Source organism: Artibeus jamaicensis, unplaced genomic scaffold (genome assembly GCF_021234435.1).
Source record: "Artibeus jamaicensis isolate MK-2021 breed Jamaican fruit bat unplaced genomic scaffold, CSHL_Jam_final contig_241, whole genome shotgun sequence".
Lineage (NCBI taxonomy): Eukaryota > Metazoa > Chordata > Mammalia > Chiroptera > Phyllostomidae > Artibeus > Artibeus jamaicensis.
The window spans coordinates 5,667,610-5,681,359 of record NW_026521509.1 but is presented as its reverse complement, the minus strand read 5'-3'; the positions used below and the strand labels follow the sequence as shown (position 1 = coordinate 5,681,359).

Genomic DNA, 13,750 nt, shown 5'->3' with positions numbered 1-13,750 from the left:
GTATTAAATTAAGAAGACAACCAACTGTATGGGAAAACATATTTGCCAATGATACCTCAGACAAAGGTTTAATCTCCAAAATATACGAAGAACTCACAGGACATCTAACCCAATTAAAAAATGGGAAAAGGACTTGAACAGACACTTCTCCAAGGAGGACATACAGAATATCCAGAGACACATGAAGAGATACTCAATATTGTTAGCTATCAGAGAGATGCAAATTCAAACCACAATGAGATACCACTTTACACTGGTCAGAATGGCCATCATAAACAAAGCAACAAACAAAAACTGTTGGAGAGGTTGTGGGGAAAAGGGGACCCTAGCTCACTTTTGGTGGGATTGCAGACTGGTACAACCATTATGGAAAACAGTATGGAATTTTCTCAGGAAACTAAAAATCGACCTGCCTTTTGACCCAGCAATTCCACTGCTGGAATTATATCCTAAGAACCCTAAAACACCAATCCAAAAGAACTTATGCACCCCAATGTTCATAGAAGCGCAACTTACAATAGCCAAGAGTTGGAAGCAATCTAGGTGCCCATCAGTAAATGAATGGATACAAAAACTATGGTACATTTACCCAATGGAATTCTATGCAGCAGAAAGAAAGAAGGAGCTACCACCCTTGCAACAACATGGATGGAACTGGAAAGCATTATGCTGAGTGAAATAGGCCAGGTGTTGAAAGAAAAATGCCATATGATCTCACCTTTAACAGGAAGCTAAAGAACAAAACAAATAAGCAAGCAAAATAAAAACAAAGACACTGAAATACAGAACAAGTGGGCAGTGACCAGAGAGGAGAGGGGAGGGATTTTCAGGGGAAAAAGGGAAGGGATTTAGAGGAACTAGTATAAAGGACACATGGACAACGACTAAGGGGATTGAAATGGGAGGGAGGTAGGGAACACAGAAGAGTGGGCTGGGATGGGAGTAAAAGACAGAAAACTGTACTTGAAAAATAATTAAATAAAAAATTAAAATAAAAAAACATTGGTTTTGGCAATGATTTTTTGCATATGATACCAAGTGGGATTTAAAAAGTGGGACTACAGCAAACTTAAAAGCTTCTGCACAGCAAAACAAACAGTCAGAAGATGAAAGTGAAACCTATGGAATGAGAAAAAAATTTGCAAACCAAATATTTGATATAGGGTTAATATCTAAAATATACAACTCCTACAACTCAACCACAGAAAATCCTTCAGAAATAATCTCATTTTAAACCATAGCAGAGGATATAAATAGACATTTTTATTAAAAAAATGGCCAACAGGTACATGAAAAGATGTGAAATATCACTAATCACCAAGGGAACACAATTTGAAAAAAACGAGATAGGAATTGCAGCCAAGAGGAAGGCATAGGTAGAAATGCTTCACTCCCTTGCACAATCAAAAGAAGTATAACAACCAATTTCAAAACTGAGAACAAGGAGAACTGCTAGAAAATCAAACTGCATGGAACTCTGACAACCAAGGAGTTAAGGAAACATTCACTCAGACCAGTAGGAGGAGCAGAGATGTGCATCTGGGTGGGGAGAATGTGTGGTAGGATAGTGACTTGAGGACCAGGCAGGCTGAATGACTGGGAAACGGAAGACTCAAATCCTCTAGCTATAAAAATCTGTGGGGGTGCAAAGGTGGGAGAAACTCCTACTTTCACTAGGGAAAGGAGAGTTAATTGGAAAGAGCAGAGCTAGCCAGCAGAATTGTTCCCTCTCTGACCCCTCCCCCACAGACAACATCATGATGCAGTGAGGAGGGCTGCTCCACTCCCTAACAACTTAACAGGTACACGGAGACAAAGAAATATGGCTCAAATGAAAAACAGATCAAAACTCCAGAAAAAGAACTAAGTGATGAGGAGATAGACAACGTATCTGATGCAGAGTTCCAAACACTGATAATCAATATGCTCACAGAATTGATTTAACTTGGGACTTCTGGCCAAGATGCGGGTATAGGTAGATACACTGTGCCTCCTAGCACAACCAAAAGGACAATAACCAATTTAAAAACAAAAAGCAACCAGAATTGCCAGAAAATTGAATTGTATGGAAGTCTGACAACCAAGGAGTTAAAGAAACATTCACTCAGACAGGTAGGAGGGGTGGAGGGGGGCAGTGAGGTGAAGAGTACTCACGGCAAAGCAGTGGTTGGAGGACTGAGTGAGGCAGCAGCTGGTGAACTGGGCAAGGTGGCTGCTAGCAGAGTGAGTGGTCTCATATTTGCATGTAGGTAAACTGGGAGAAACAAGTAGGGAGCAAGACAGGCCACACAGCCAGGGTTCCAGTGAGGGGAAATAAAGCCTCAAAACCTTTGATAGAAAACACCTGTCAGGGTTAAGGCAACAGGAAAAACTCCCAGTCTCACAGGAGAGTTTGCTGGAGAGACCCACAGGGTCCTAGAACATACACAAACCCACCCACCCAGGAATCAGCACCAGAGGGCCCAATTTGCTTGTGGGTAGCAGAGGAAGTGGCTATAAACTGGTAGAGAGCTGAACAAGCAGCATTGTTCCCTCTTGGACCTCTCCCCCACATACAGCACCACAACCCAGTGATGTGGGTTGCCCCGCCCTGGTGAATACTTAAGTCTCTGCTGCTTACTATATAACAGTCGTGCTGAGATAAAAAAAATATATATGGCCCAAATGAAAGGACAGATCAAAGCTCCAGAAAAAAATACAACTAAGCTCCGATGCACAGTTCAAAACACTAGTAATTGAGATGCTCACAGAACTGGTTGATATGCCCACAAAATAGAGGAAAAAGTAAAGGTTATGAAAAGTGAAATAAAGGAAAATGTACAGGGAACCAATAGGAAGGGAAGGAAACCGTGACTCAAGTCAACAGTTTGGACCAGAAGGAAGAAATAAACATCTGAAGAAACAAGATTTCAAAAAAAGTGAGGAGAGCCTTAGGAACCTGCGGGACAATTTCAAACATTTCAACATCCGAATCATAGGGGTGCCAGAAGGAGAAGAGGAAGAGCAAGAAATGGAAAACTTATTTCAACAGATAATGAAGGAAATTGTCCCCAATCTGGCAAAGGAAATAGACTTCTACTAAGTCCAGGAAGCCCATAGAAGCCCAAAGAAGTTGGACCCAAGGAAACACACACCAAGGCACATCATAATTAAGTTACTCAAAATTAAAGATAAAATGTTAAAAGCAGCAAGAAGAAAGGAGTTACCTACAACGGAGTTCCCATAAGGCTATCAGCTGATTTCTCAAAAGAAACCATACAGGCAAGAAGGGGCTGGAAAGAAGTATTCCAAGTCATGAAATGCAAGGACCTACATCCAAGATTGCTCTATCTAGCAAAACTATCATTTAAAATGGAAGGGCAGATCAAGTGCTTCCCAGACAAGGTCAAGTTAAAAGAGTTCATCATCACCAAGCCATTATTATATGAAATGTTAAAGAAACTTAGCTAAGAAAAAGATTAAAATATGATTAGCAAAATGACAAGAAACTCACAACTATCCACATCTAAACCTAAAAAAGAAAAACAAACTAAACAAGTAACTAGAACAGGAACAGAAACACAGAAATGGAAACCACATGGAGGGTTATCAGTGGGGAGGAGGAGGAGAATGGGGGGAAAGGTACAGAGAATAAGCATAATAGGTAGGTACAAAATAGGGGTAGGTTAAGAATAATATAGGAAATGGAGAAGCCAAAGAACTTATGTGTATAACCCATGGACATGAACTAAGGGGGAAAATACTGGAGGGTGGCAGGGTGCAGAGCAGAGGGGGTATAAAAGGGAAGAAAAAATTGGGACAAGTGTAATAGCATAATCAATAAAATATAATTTTAAAAAAGAAAGTGAGAGCAAATATATAGCCATATCCTAAATACTTACAATACATTATAATTATTGTTTCCTAGGAAAGATAGGAACAGAATGCTGATTGGTTTATGCTATCAAATGGCATCATAGCAGAAGTTACATTTTGCTATGTTCTTGTAAAGAAATTGAAGTAATTTTAATAGGACTTAATTTATCTTATTTCTTTTTAACCTTCTTCAGAAGTAAGTAGCAAGATCTCCTTGACAGAATGACAAGTAGATGATGGATGACAAATGAAAGAGCTGAAGTGTCATTATCTTAAGTAATATTCACTGAATTTTCTTGATAGCTAAGAGGAAAATGAGCTTACCCACAGTTCACAAAAATCTGTCACTTCCCTATGAATAATTTTCCATTTTTTCAAATGGATGCAGTAGTGCTGGCCAGTTAAAAAAGAAGATACTGAACTATGACAAGAAGGATCACTTATATATAATCACTTGGGTATTTAGTTAGATAACCTAATTGAAAGAGAACCATTACTAATGAAAATTATTAATGTAATTTAACCTAGACCTTAATGATTTCTTTTTTTATACTCATTTTAAGTAAAAGCCAGCAAAACTCCAAATTCATTAAACATATATGAATACAGGAGAATAGTAATTTTCCTATTTTCACAGTACTCAGGTGGCAAAATCAATTTAGGTTTAGAAACAATAGTTAATCATTTCTGTTTTAGTTTTAATCATGTGACTGAGGTAAACCATTTTATCACACTTATTACTAATTATACTATAAGCACTTCATTTGGTTAAATGTATTCCAATTCACACTTCCTCAGCATACAAGACTGAGTTCCACATATACTTAACACTTTGTGTATTGATCACAGGTAACAACAAATAGCTTATTTCTCACAATAAAACTAATAGAAGAATTCTAATGATTGCCTTTGCCTGTGTATTTCCCTAGCTTAGTGTATACATTATAGTCATTCTCCAGTATGATTGGTCACAAGATATTTCAAAGCTCTGGTACTAGAAGTTCTAGAAAGATTTCAATGTACTCTTTTAATTGTAAAAATGCTCTGCAATATATATTATATAAAGGGTAATAAGCTTCAGTATGCTGATAATCAGCTCCAGCTCTGCCAATGATTGGTGTCTGATTATGGACCAGATAGATTCTACACACCTTGGTTTATCTATCCGTAAAGTAGTGGGCCAGATCCTTTCGACCTCTGGAAGACTATGACTTGTAAATACATTAATGAACTACTCTTTTACTAAATGCAACCAAAATCCAAAAAGGAAAAGAAATATATATGTAAAACTTGACCACTTATTTAAAATTTACAGTCATTCACAAGAGAATATTTATGTTTATATAATAGACAAAAACAGCTTACTCTGTAAATTAACAATGCAAGGTATACATAAATAAAAGACTAAATAAATGTCTAATCACTATGTTGTATACCTGAAAGTAATATAATACTGTGTGTTAACTATAATGGGAAAATAAATTTAAAAAATAATCTAAAAATATTAAATAGCTAATGAAAAAGCATTCATTTGTGAGATGTGTAAGAATATGCAAAAATGAATATGACATTTAGAGCTCTCCAAGTGGGGAGACTAAAAAATGTATACAAAAGAACATGTGAGAAGGGAGAATGTAATAAGCTCTCTAATAAAGCATACATAATGCTGGAATGGGTAGACAGTAAAAGGAAAAGTAGAAGCTATTATTTTTTAGAAGAGGCAAAGGAAGAGGCCATAAATAATCATCCAACAAGAACTTCTACTGGGCAATTCTTTGTTGGCCAAGGGTATATATACGTGAAATAAGTAACATTTTACTTATTTAAAATATTCTAAAATTTAGATAGAATGGTCCTTTAATTATTCGGGCATTATTGTGTTTATTCTTTTTAAAGATTGTATTTATTTATATTTAGAGAAAGGGGAAGGGAGGGAGAGAGGGAGAAAAATTGATGTGCGAGGGAAAACATCAATCAGCCGCCTTTCAGATGCACCCCAAATGGGAATCAGGCCCACCACCCAGGCATGTGTCCTGACCAGTAAGTAATCAACTGGTGACCCTTCACTTGCAGGACAATGCCCAACCAACTGAGCTATACCAGTAATGGTAGTGTTTATTTTTTAATATGGAGTGATACTATTAAAGATTCTTCTTCCTGTCTCCCCATGTCTACAAAAGGGAAGCATCAATGCTAATGTTCTCTAAGCCTGGGGCTCAGAGGTGAGGAGATGGCTGAAACTATTTAACTGATAAGACACAAAGTTAACATGACTTCCACTATCACCCCCAACATTTAACTAAATAAACGAGGCCTACAAACTCTGCATGAACAGGAGCCAAGCAGAAGCAATCTTCTGTAAACCTCTGCTGGTAGTGCTAATAGCAAGAAAAGCATTTGAAAGAGAAAAGTAGCTTGTAAAAACTATAATGAAGTAAAACAAGTGTTATTAGGTGACAGCATATACCACATTTCTCACAACTAAACAAAACCATTTTAAGGGTGTATGAGCAAAAGAAGATTATTTGACCTTATCACTAATTTAAAACAGAAAAAAACTAAAGTGTTAAGATATACAGAAGACAGTTTTTTAAAAGATTCATAGAGTCCATTTGTTTGGGAATTCGCCACAGGTTTTAGAAAAGTTTTGAAGACAGAACTGAAGTAAGGTCATTCGTAAAAAGAGACTATATGAGCCCTGGCTGGTGTAGCTCAGTGGACTGAGCACAGGCCTGTGGAAGCAAAGGGTCACTGGTTCTATTCCCAGTCAGGGCACATGCCTGGGTTGCAGGCCGGGTCCCCAGTAGGGGACATATGAGAGGCAGCCACACACAGATGTTTGTCTCCCACTCTTTCTCCATCCTTTCCCCTCTCTTTAAAAATAAATAAATAAAATGTTTAAATAAAGATTCCAGTCTTTAAAAAAAGAGAGACTACATGAAAGGCCCTGTGAAATATTTCAACTATATTCCCCAGTACCTTTTCCTATGTTATTTCTTCAGAATATCAGACTAAAAGAGGTCAGAATAAAACCAAACTTTAATATATATTATTCCTTAAGCACTAAACAGATCTAAACATAATACACATGGAACACAGAAAACTAACAATCTAAGTACAACTGGCACATAAATCCCTATGTATTTTAGCATTATATTCATTTTTGCCAAAGTGGAAATACAAATCATAAATAAACCAAAATGCACAGAAATGGAATTTGGAATTTTGAAGGAATCGAAGGGAGAATTTAGCTCCCACATTTTGCAGCTAGTTAGTAGATCAAAACTAGCATTCTAGTTCTGGCTTCTAATCAGGTGTTCCTTCCACTACACCACACAGCACACTTGTGTTATCGGTAAGATCCAAATATAATCCCTTTTGTTTTTTTGTGTTTAAAAGATACTGACAATCACATCCCCACTTTAAATAAAGATCAGAATATGAGATTTACTCCATAATACACCCAACAAATATAGACTAGACTAGACTACAACTTAAAGATTTCAGCAATTTAACATTAATGCAACAACCTGAAACACACTTAGAATTGATACCTTTGCTCCATCTGAAATATTGTCCCAGTTTCCACCACTCAAAGAGAACTTTCCATTGCCTATACGCAGTAGTATCTCTTCAGGAGTATCATTGGGGCCATTAGCAAATGGAGTGTAGCTATTAATAAAATAGATTTTAATAAACATAAGGGCCTAGTATACACATCAAATCTAATTGAAAGTGGTGAACATAAGAGTACATGCACATATTTACCATAGCAAATTAAGAATATCATCTAATATTTCCCTTCACTGTGCATATCCAATTTGATACTTCAAGCAATGAACTTAACCCTAATTTAATTAATAGAGTCCTGTTGATATCAATGTTTCTTTGCCTTTGATAAGGCAAAATAAATGTGGCTTTTCATGTAAAGCTAGTATTAAAATCAGACCAGAATAAAACACATACATTTTGTATTCTTCTAGGCATAAGTTAGTAAAACAAATATATCAACTATGACAAAATTGTTAATTTTAAATATTCATAGAAATACATTTATTATATTGGTTCAAATTTATTCATTAGAGTTTTAAAAACATTATCAGTGAAAAGAGACTAACAATAATTTTAATTAATGTCCATGAAAATGGGATAAATATTCATGTCAAAATAACAAAAAAACCTCTATAGCCATTAAAATTATTATGTGGATCCATGTTCATAGACAAGAAGACAAATACATCATACAAAAGTAAAGTAGTTCAAAAATTAATTATACAGTAACAAAAAGTGATCAGCTTTGTACTATTTTAACAGATGGAACTGAAAATGGTATTCAAAAAAGACTGTTAAAAAGTATGAGAAATGTATCTTAATATCTCAATGTCTTAATTTCTTCATGTAATAATTAAGTTGATATAACACTAAACACACATAGATACAGTAACAATCATGTTTTGTTTAGTCATAAAGTAAATAATGGGACACAGCAATCCAGACTATAGTTCATTTGCAAATGTTAGTTATCCTTAATGTTAGCACTTGCTTTTGAGAATAAGTAAATATTTTGCAAAAGCTTACTAATGTATGTTAAAGGTATGTGGAATACACTGACATATGTAATCATCACCAAGCCAATAATTTAGTCACCATTTTCACAACATATTTATAAATCTTTTATTGTATCAAGAACATTTCATTTATACTAAATGCTTTTTCTGAAGTCAAACACAAATGCATTATAACTACCATATATTTCTTCAAATTCCATTCTATGCATTAGATTTTGTTAAACTTAACCTTTTTCTACACCCATAAATTTTTACTCCTAAATAAAAATATTGAGAGTAAAACAACATTTGTAAATTACCGACACTAACATAATCCAATTACTACCTTTTTAAAGTATTTTTCTTAGCCCTTTAAGAGAAGGTAACCATGCGTATTTCTGTAAGTTAGCATTTCATCATTATATATATCGGTTATAAAGGTCAATCTCACTAAATCTCTACTGCCAGGATAGCCAGAATTCAAATACTTTTTACTTCAATTTCCACTGGAAACTCTTTTAATTATGTATCTGCATATTGCCTCATTAAATGCCTTGCTTTATGTTTTTTTCAATTTTATAAGTAAATAATATATAATATTTTGAAATGTTAATAGAATTTTCCTTAAGGTAATTTTCATCTGTCCTCATTTTACAAAACAAACAGGTGAAATTTAAAAAATGGTGTGGATTATTTTATGTATAAAAGGTTTCTTACCCAGCCAACATTGTGTAAAAAAGGACTCCCAGACTCCAAATATCACAAGCAGCATCATAGCCCTGTTGCATAAGAACCTAAGAAAGAAATACTTAAATGGTATTACTCAGTATAAACTCCATTTTCTTATCTGAAAGTTGTGCTTCTAATAATGTCACAAATGGTCGCAATTTAAAAACTGAATTATTTTAATCTTTTCAAAAATAGATTGATGTACTATTAAAAGCAAAAATCTTTTGCTGTTAGCAAGTATTGAATAAATGGCTATTAATATAGTAAGTAACATGGGCCATGGCTGGTGTGGCTCAGTGGATTGAGCGTGGGCCTGAGAACCAAAGGATCACAGTTCAATTCCCAGTCGGGGTGCATGCCTGGGTTGCGGTCTGGTTCCCAGCAGGGGATGCACAAGAGGCAATCATGCACTGATGTTTCTCTCCCTCTCGCCTTCCCTTCTTCTCTAAAGATAAATAAATAAAATCTTGAAAAAAATTATTAAAAAATAAGGTAAGTAACATGGGTCATATAAAAAACACCCTTGTAAAATGATCCCTGACCTTAATGAGCTTCCACTTCTCCTGTTAGGAAAAAGAAATATAGACATCAAAATTTAAGATTACTATATACAGAAAACTTAATATATACTACACAGAGTACTCTCTTTAATCCTGACACTGACTCTATGAGGTAGATATTATTTCCACTTTGAAGAAAAGGAAAGTGAGGCAAATGTTCAGTAATTTGCCCAATACCACAAAACTATTAAGTAGTAGAACGGGTATTCTTACTCTAGAGCTTGTGCTTTTATTATCTATGATAACTGCATCTTTATTACATAAGAGAAGGTAAGATAATATATGATCTTATGAAAGAAAGATGAATTTATATTTTATATACAAAGTTTATGTCTTGAAAAGACCAGTGTATTTCTGGAACACAAACACACATTTGATAAATTCTGAATGTTTTCATATATTTTTCATACAATAATTTAGGTAGCTTATGTTTTTGCTCTTGGCACTAGTGTCAACAAAAATCAAATAATACATTTATTATATATTCATGTGAATTTTCTCCATGAGCTTAAAAAATTTGTAGAAAAACAGATGAAATGTAGCCTTTTCATTTGGAAAAATAAGCCCACTGTTAAGGCCTTTAGGCACAGGAACAAAATAGACACATTATTAATGCATTAACAGTGGAGACTGTATAACTACCATCATGGACATTTCCTTTATAAAAGGCCAAATATATTAATTTTTGTCTTTGACAATTGTCAGACATGAATAATGAGTATGAAACTTAAAATTCAAGATATAATGTTTTTTTCCTAGTTAAATTGGATTTATGTAAACATACACATGTGCAAACCTGAAAAGCTGAAGAGGCTATCAAAATACTTAGATAACTAGCTTAAATAACACAAGTAGAGACTACAACAGCCGTAATAAATAGTGAGGCACAGCTAAACCACTCAAATCAGGGTAAACCAAAGTTGGCATGCATCAGTAAAACATAAACCTCTCCTGTTTTCTTTCCTACTCTATTTCTTTTCTCATAAACTCTTACAATTCCAGGCACCAACACCATGTTTCCCCTGGCTCCCTTATGATAGTATGTTTGTTTATTGTTGGTCTCCCTGAGGTCAATATGTTTACTTAAAAAAATTTTTAAAGCATTATGCTAAGTGAAATAAGCCAAGAGGTGAAAGACAAATACCATATGATCTCACCTTTAACAGGAACCTAAACAACAAAACAAACAAGCAAGCAAAATATAACCAAAGATACTGAAATAGAGAACAAGTTGAAAGTGACCAGAGGGGAGTGAATTTCAGGGAAAAAAGGCAAGGGTTTACAGGAACAAGTATAAAGGACACATGGACAAAAACTGGCAGGGGGTGGAAATGGGAGGGAGGTGGGGAGGACTGGGAGGGTGGGCTGGGATGGGAGTAAAAGACAGAAAACTGTACTTGAACAACAGTTAAAATAAAAATAAAAATATTTTATTTATTTTTAGAGAGAAGGGAAGGAAGGGAGAAAGAGAGGGAGAGAAACATCAATGTGTGGTTGTCTCTTGCGCACTGCTACTGGGAACCTGGCCCACAACCCAGGCATGTGCCCTGACTGGGAAACAAACCAGCAACACTTGGGTTAACAGCCCAGCACTCAATCCACTGAGTTACATCAGCCAGGGCTGAGAACAGTATTTTTAAAGTGCCCCAGCCTGCAGCCAAGATTGAGGGACTTCCCAGGAACTTGTTGGACAGGTGAACGTTAATCATTGAGTCTGCTATAGGTATTTCACACTTCCATTTCCTTCCTAGGTAATGAGAAAAAGGGCACAGGATGTGTCATATTGCTTACCCTAATTAGGACCAACTACGAAAAATGTGCTTTACATATTTACCACACACTTAATTCCATTTTGTACGGGTACAGAAGAGGCAGTCCACTTTTGCCCTAGAGAAGGCCTCAATGCCCTATAATGTTAAGAACATACACCCATAAAAGAAACAAGGCAAGGTAGTGGGATGGATGAAATCATGAGTGCAGTGCAGAACATGGGTTTAATACCTTCCCACTTGTATCAAGTGAAATATAAGAAGAGAGAAGTTAGAATTAAAGTAGTTAATGCCATTACCTTTTTTCTCAGTTGGTTTTACAAATGAGCAAAAAGTAATGTAGACAAAGAGCCTCATTCCCTTGCTCTGAAGTTCCCCTTAATACATATTTGGAGCAAAACATATAACAGCCCAGAGGACAGCAGGGCAGAGTAATTAATTTCACAGTTATTTTATAAAGAGCTGAAGGAACAACATCTATCCGATTTATTGCAAGTTCCTTTAGTTTGGATAAATTTTAGGCCCATGGAGACATTAACAATCAGTTATACACTATAAAGGACTTATTTCTAAAATAATAAAATACTTTCAGAGACATTTATTTGGTGACACAGATACTGTAAAAAAACACACCAAATATGTAACTCTTAAGAGGTTGACTGAACTGATGCATATCAAAAAGTAATTTCATTCCTTATTGTGATGAAATTGTAATTAGTTTAAAAAAGGACTGTTTATGCACTGTAATAAAACAATATATACCCCCATAATGCTACTATATATTCAAATATCTGCATATGTACTTGAATATTTCTAATTCTAGTTTAAAAGACAATGCACTTCATATATTTCAATACAATTTTTTAAAGGGTCTGAAATTTCACAAACAAATCTTACCCAAAACCTCATTCATAACAATTTACACATATTCACTGTTTGCTAGCAGAGACTTCAGCACTTGATAATAAAACTTTTCACAGCATACTTTTTAATTTTTATTGAATTTATTGGGGTGATATTGGCTAATGAAACTACCTAGGTTTCAACCATACACTTCTATAACAAACCATCTATATATTGTATTGTGTGTTCACCACCACAAGGCAGGTCTCCACCCCAAGTTAAGTCCCCTTCCATCACCATTTATCCCCCACTTTCCCCTCTCCTACCTCACCACCCCCTTTCCCTCTAGTAATCACCAAACCGTTGTCTGTGTCTATGAGCTTCTTTCTCTTTGCTTAATCCCTTCGACTTTTTCACTCTGCCTCCCAACCCCCCTCCCTTCTCACAACTGTCAGTCTGTTCTCTGCACCAATGCCTCTGCTTCTGTTTTGTTCATCAGTTTATTTTCTTCATTAAATTCCACATATAAGTGAAATCATATGGTACACGTGGTTATCTAACTGGATGACTTAGCATAATATTCTCCTCCACACTGTCACGAAAGGTAAGATTTCCTTCTTTTTTATATCCATATAGTATTTTATTGTGTAAATGTACCATGGCTTTTTTTATCCACTCATCTACTGATGGGCACCTTGGGCTGCTTCCAATGCTTCGCTATTGTAAACAAAGCTGCAAAGAACATAGGAGTGGATATATTCATTTATATTAGTGTTTCATGTCTCTTCAGATATATTCCCAGCAGTAGAATTGCTGGGTCAAAAGGCAGTTCCATTTTCAGTTTTTTGAGGAAATTCCATCCTTTTTTCCACAGTAGCTGCACCAGTCTGCATTCCCACCAACAGTGCACTAGGGTTCCCTTTTCTCCATAGCCTCTCCAATACTTGTTGTTTGTTGATTTATTGATGGTAGCCATTCTGACCAGTGTGGTGATATCTCATTATGATTTTTTAAAATATTTTATTTATTTTTCGAGAGAGGGGAAGGGAAGGAGAAAGAGTGGGAGAGAAATATCAATGTATGCTTCTTATTCGTCCCCTGCTGGGAACTGGCCTGAAACCCAGGCATGTGCCCTGACTGGGAATCGAACCGCGATACTCTGGTTCACAGGCCTGCGCTCAATCCACTGAGCTATGTCAGCCAGGGCTCATTATGATTTTAATTAGCATTTGAGTTGCTCTGTATTTCAATTAGAGTATCCTTCATTTCTGACTGGATCTTTTTATGCTTGTTAAGGTTTTCACTAAGTTTCTTGAGCATCCTTATAGCCAGTATTTTGAACTCTACATCTGACAGATAGCTTATCTCCATTTCATTTAGCTATTTTTCTGGAGTTTTGAAATGTTCTTTTATTTGGGCCATGTTTGTTTGTCTCCTCATTTTGGCA

General features: G+C 35.6%; 1 protein-coding gene across 7 annotated transcripts in view; it reads right to left on the bottom strand.

The window, feature by feature from the left end:
- The window catches only part of RPS6KA6 (ribosomal protein S6 kinase A6), a 125,339-nt gene that overhangs the window by 15,352 nt on the left and 96,237 nt on the right, over window positions 1-13,750 (bottom strand). For all 7 annotated transcript variants that reach the window (XM_053662437.1, XM_053662433.1, XM_053662436.1 and 4 more), the window contains 2 exons: window positions 9,120-9,196; window positions 7,410-7,527 (listed from right to left, as the gene is read on the bottom strand). In XM_053662437.1, the coding sequence (XP_053518412.1) occupies window positions 7,410-7,527; window positions 9,120-9,196 (195 nt within the window). The remainder of the gene's footprint in view (window positions 1-7,409; window positions 7,528-9,119; window positions 9,197-13,750) is intronic.